Below are 6,054 nucleotides of genomic sequence, written 5' to 3'. Positions count from 1 at the left end.
GTAGTTTTTTTTTCCGAATTACATATGACCTCGTCTCACTAACTAAGGTGTAATATTTATTTTGTATTACTTTTAAAAATTGTTGGTACGCAAAGATAATTTTCAGAGATTCCGAACTTTCACAATATCTGTGAAAATTCACATAAACTAAGTTCCAATTCCTATTGAGGACGGATCTGGGTTATTTCTTGGAAAAAATCAATGAATTTTTGCTAAATAAATTAAAGTAATAAAATAACAATGAAAATAATTTGAACTACAAGTTCTTTGAGGAACATCTTAGCGGATAATAATTTACATTAAAAGACTTTTTTTTTACTAAAACTACCACTTTTTTCTTCCATATTCACCATAGCAAATATTATCATTATTATTGTTAGAAAAAAATGACCTTAGACAATAGGATTTTGCTACGACCGAAATAAAACCATTAGTGGTCTTTTAGGGAAAGTCACTTAGTGAAAAATCGTATAGAAAATTCCAAATGAGGTGGACTGACGTCGAGAGTCGAGGTAGAAGCTCTAAACTGAGGTAGAAAAACCTGGTGCCCTTATGAGAACACGGTGGTGGATGAACGAGGAGGAAAAGGGCAAAACCGCTTTTCCACTCGTTCACGTTCGTTCGTTTTTCCACCGTCGATGCGGCTTTGGTTTGCTGTGGATTGCCGGAAGAATGGGACTCTCCGGGAAACTCATTGCCGCTCATCGAAACGACATGACGGACGACGGCTGTTACGACGTAATCGTAAGGAAACAACTCTACATAGTGAATGTGTAGTGAGAGCGAACGAGCCGGCCGAACCGAACAACATCATGCATGTCAGAGGAGAGGAGGAGGAGGAGGAGGACGGGGAGAAGGAGGAGGAGGCGCCTGGAAGTCGTGGTGAACGTCAGCGTGAATGTGTGAACACGAACACGACACGACGCCATGAAATTCTACGAGGAGGAGGGGACATTGACAAATTGTCCCCGTTACAAACAACAGGAATAGGCGTCGCGTTGTGGATTTCGATCACTTGCTTCCGCTCCCGGCGACTCTCAAGCGACGAAATCCACGACACTCAATCGTCACATCAGTTATGACAGCAGCATCAGCAGCGGCAGCAGCTTTTTTTTTCCACCGCCGCCGCTTCCGTTCCAAAATTCTCAACATGTACTTTTCCTGCATTCATCAAAAATATCCGGACTAGGTTGTCATTCGTTCGTGGACTCGTGATTGAAAGGAGCACTTCAATTTTCACTGTGTTGCACACATAATCTAGAATAAATCCTGGACGACGATTAAGTGCTATTTCCGCTGGGGAATTCCAGTATCTGATTCCGTTTATTTCTTTCCAAGGACGACCGTATCCGGTCTCGCTTAGTTAAAACTGGAAACTTGTCAGTTTCCATTCAATTCATTGCAGATTATATTTAAAGCGAAGAGAAAAAAAAACGGTCGATGGATAAATTCCATCATCAATAAATTTCCAAGAGAAAAACCAATTCTATCCTCCTAGCCAGTCACCAAATCACATCAACATCCACTGAAAACCTAATGCAACCCGATAAAGGAACTCGAATGAAGCAGTAAACAAGAATGAAAAAACAAAAAAAAAAGATTCAGTACAAGTGACAAGAAATACAGCTATTTTTGAGCAGAAAAAAATTGATGGGGATATTTTAGAATAATTTTTAATAAAATTCTATCTTGCTTACGGTTTCACACAGTAAAATTCTAAAAAAAATATTTGGAATCAGCGGCCGATTAGCTTTCGGTTGGTGTTTTCAAAATTTAGTTTTGTTTACCCAATGATTCCGACTGTTTAATTAATTTTGGGGACAACGTTTAGTAGTAGCAGAAATAATAATTATGCAGTTTAATAGAGAATAGAGAATACAAAAAAGTAGAAATAATATAGAAATAGAATAATATTAATAGTAATAATAATAATAATAATTTAATAGAACAGATTGAAATAATAGAAATAGAAAAATAGGGAAAATTTAATAGAAAAATATAATAATAATAGAAAACGGTATTTTTTTCTTTTAATAGAAAAAATACCGTTCAACTAACGTTCAAAATGCTGCTAAGTACTACAAATACAAAATAAAGAGCAAAAGTATAAAAAAATAAGATAAAATATATAAAGTAATTAAAAGTAAAAACTTTGGGTCTGTCGATAATGTAACAAATATATACACATTCGCTTTGTTTTTGACCTAGAGGTACAAAAAAAGAATCAACCTCACTTAATATGTGCAGAATTACGTCAATGTGAAGCATTCGTATGCTAGGAATATCTCACAAAAAGGCCCTCCTTTGTTGAGGAAAGTGAACTTTTTTCCGAGTCCATACTACTCAATAAAATACTGCAAATTTTACAACCATAAAATAAAGCAAAAAAAATCGAAAAGCAAAAATAAAAAAGAAAACAAATGAAAAATCTCTCATTTTATCTCTCATTTAAAAAATGTTTCACAATTACTGGATGATGTTCCCCGATCCCTCCAGCAAATATGTGCCCATAGAAGAGCGGCTCTAGATGAATACCTAAAGAGGGAGGTTACTAGGTAATTGTAAATCCTAAGCGGTGCTATTAGCCAGAAAAAAAATAGCGGCTGCCACTGTCATTTATCCAGCAACTCGTGCTAGGATCCACTAATAAAGGACGTGTGACTTGTCCACGAGTTTTCATTAGAGAACTAGAAAATCTCTCACGAAATCTTCTCACGGTGTGCATGTCGTAAATTCTAGTGCAGCCTACAAGAAATGTATCCTACCTTGCGTATATTATTTCTGCCCTGAGGATCCTACCTGCTTTTGTAGCTACAGCTTTATTTTTGAAAAACGAAAATCGAAATAATGACGCAGAGAAAAAAAAAACGTTCTTCTTCCAAAAGGACCGAAAGCGAAGAAGCAGAGAAAAGGAACGCTTTCGGATATGTAGATGTGCCTGCGGGATGAGAAAGAGATGTATCCATGATTTAAAAAAAATTAGGCACACATACGGTCAACATTAAAAAATATTTGAGTTTTCCTCGAGCACATCATGGATAAGTTCATCGGATGTATACGAAGTACGTATTTACGTGCTTTGAAAATTGAATTAATATTTTTCCGAAAAATTTCCTTTTTTTATATCCTTTATATTATTTTATTTATAATATCTTTATAGATCTTTTCATTTTCTTCTTTTATATTTTTACTTTATTGTATTTTTTTCTTTTGTAGAAATAAATTTGTGAGAAAGACATGTCTACAGTACTGCATGATCACAATTAGGAATTGCTGGAATTTTTCAAATTTTATTTTAAGATGAAAAAACGATCTACATATCCGAAAGCGGTGAATCTTGTGATTATCAAACGAAAAAAAGGCGAATCTTCTGATTTTTGTTTTGTTTTGTTTTTTTTCGAACGAGAGACGATTCAACACAACGATGCGATCGATGCTCCACGAAAGTTTAAGCGCGCATTCGGGGAATGAAACTAGGTGCACGAGAAAAATATTTTTGAGCGTGAAAACTCGTACCGCCGCGTCTCAATGCGAAATCTCGTACAGGTGGTATTACTATACTATTCCGAGGGCCCTGTTCCCACCCATTTATGACTGCTAATACCAGGTACCGTGAAATTGCTGTTAGTTCTCCATAAGAAGACATTTAAAGGGGTACGCGGAACGTGTTCAGTAATAATTTATTAACCGACCAATTATCGGAACGTCGGCAATTTCAGGGGACTTTCGTCGGGGCCACAATCTAAATATAAGAAGACTTTCACTTCAGCCCTCTCCTCCTTAATTTTTGGCAACCCAAGATTTCTCGGTTAAAAAACTCATTGAAAGATAGAAAGTGAAGGAATAGAAAATAAAAAGTTAAAATATTTGTCGTAAAAAATTGCAGTAATTAATTAATTAATCCTGTACGACACAGTAATACGATTCCCTAATACAACAAATAACCCATCATCAACTCTAGGCAGAGGATAGCAGAAAAATCCAGATTGAAAGAATTTTCAGAAAAAAAACCCTTTAGCCTGATTTATGCTTACGTATTAGAATTTTTAATAACCTTTTCTGGAGAGAAAAAACCACAATGATTTCCACATGCGGAAAAAAAACTTCAAGCAACTTTTTGAAAAATCAGGACAGATTTTTTTAAACCCAATGGCATGATAAAATAGAAACGCAATGCTAAAATACCTATGGAAGAGAAATTATCGCAAAGCACATGTACATGTCGTCATGTCATCATTACATCTCGTCAGTAACGTCGAGAAAATTGTCCAGAAACGTCGTTGTCCTCTGTTTTCGCATTTTTGACGTGAAAAACATCTGGAATTCTTGCGTTTCCGAAAATTCCTCAACTAAGAATATACTCATATTCTTCCCGTCGAAGTAGACAACGGAAAAACCTATTAGTCGCTAAATTTCTATGTAAAAAATGAAGAAAATAATTTTTTTGAAATTTCTTTCCTTCGAACTTGTTTGAAATCACTTGGGAAAATAAATGTGAAACGTTTTCAAAAAATATAAAAAACAAAAAATAAGTGGATATAAAATAAAAATTTAAATGTAAAAATTTAAATAATAAATCATTTGGGACCTAAATAAAGAATCAGGCTGCTTTCTATCCGATCCTTTATATAGGATTTAGTAAACCCGGTTCTACTTTCTGAAAAATATTTCTCCCTTAAAGATTTATTTTCGCTGCTTCCCTAAGCTAATGAAATCCAGCTTGAACGAATGTTCTTTTAAGAAAATTTTAAAAATATAAAAAATAAAAATTTAAAAATTTATTGAAGAAAAATTATAACGCTAAAAAGCGATATCATTTTTCCTAACGGACTTTTTACTCTGGATTCACTCACTAATCGTGGATACAGTATCGCTTTTCTGGTGAAATATTTACTACATTCTTTCGCTCGGTTTTCGTTTCTGGAATGTGCTCGAATTTCAGGGATAATTCAGACCCGCAAGCGTTTTTCATTGCACTTCTCATAAATACATATGTATGGTAAATTTATATTCTGTTTGAGAACATAGATTCGAAAAAAATGTGTTTGCACATTTTGGTGAGAACCGGTACTGAGGTAAAGTTTCTCATCTTGCACGTTAGTAAAATATTGCTGTGTAATAGCAAGCACTGACAGTCCATACGTTTGAAGAAATTTCCGCGGTAAAAGTGTCCACATTTTCTTGGAATCATCTAGAAATCAATGAAAAATTATCGATGGCGTCAGCTTTTTTATTTTAATTGAATACTAATTGTTCTTGGTAATTTTTTCTTTGTTTTTTTTACTAATTCAACTCAGTTTCATGGAGGATTTTTTTTCCAGAAGAAGTTCTTTTGAGTTCTAAGAAGATTTTTTCCGAAAAAAAATCTTTTTCAATCCTTTAAATATTTCTGCAAGTTACCTCCTGCTATTTGCTGTTTTTGTAAAAGAAAAAATAGCCTATTTTCACAAAATGAAAGATCGTTTGATTCATGTATGGGTGTTTTTTTTCTACTGAGCTAATATTTTTCACGCCAGACTATTTACACGACGTTTTTTTACCACCCATTCAATGGTTAATCGTGGATATTGACAGCCATAGAGAAATTGATGGAGTAAAAATTGTTTTGCGTATGTTGTAAGCGTATGAATAGGCAAAACATAGTCATGTTGGTGACAAACACTGGCCGAGCAACTTCTACAACCATCCAGAAAATCAACCCATAGGGATTAGTAGCAGCAGCAGAGAAAAGAAGAGCAGCTTGAAAACAATCAGCGAAACAAACTCGGCACCAGCAGAACAGGGATTCCTTCTTCCCGGCTAAAAACAAGGAAAAAAAAGGGTCCCGTGAATGGAAATATTGAGGAAATTACGGGGTTGCCGCATAAAGTTGGTAAAGTGGGATGGATGACACTTCCCCCTCCACGTCCAATGACAAATTATTGCCATGATGACCATTTTCATGGGGGTTTCCCGTCAAAAAAGCGCACACAAAGTGCAAAACGTTCATTTCTCACTCACTTTTTCTATGAAATGGATTAAAATTGAATTTTTCGTGGAAATTATTAAATTATT

At 34.9% G+C, this 6,054-nt stretch overlaps 1 protein-coding gene across 1 annotated transcript; it reads left to right on the top strand.

Annotated features, from left to right (window-relative positions):
* Nucleotides 1-638: 638 nt before the first annotated feature.
* On the top strand, nt 639-1,082 carry RB195_016641 (uncharacterized protein; the record flags this gene model as incomplete). Its single annotated transcript, XM_064183263.1, has 1 exon — nt 639-1,082. The coding sequence occupies one exon, from the start codon at nt 639-641 to the stop codon at nt 1,080-1,082; it is 444 nt and encodes a 147-aa protein (XP_064039144.1).
* Nucleotides 1,083-6,054: the final 4,972 nt, after the last annotated feature.

This window comes from Necator americanus, chromosome II (genome assembly GCF_031761385.1).
Source record: "Necator americanus strain Aroian chromosome II, whole genome shotgun sequence".
Lineage (NCBI taxonomy): Eukaryota > Metazoa > Nematoda > Chromadorea > Rhabditida > Ancylostomatidae > Necator > Necator americanus.
This window is presented reverse-complemented; position numbering and strand designations above follow the sequence as displayed.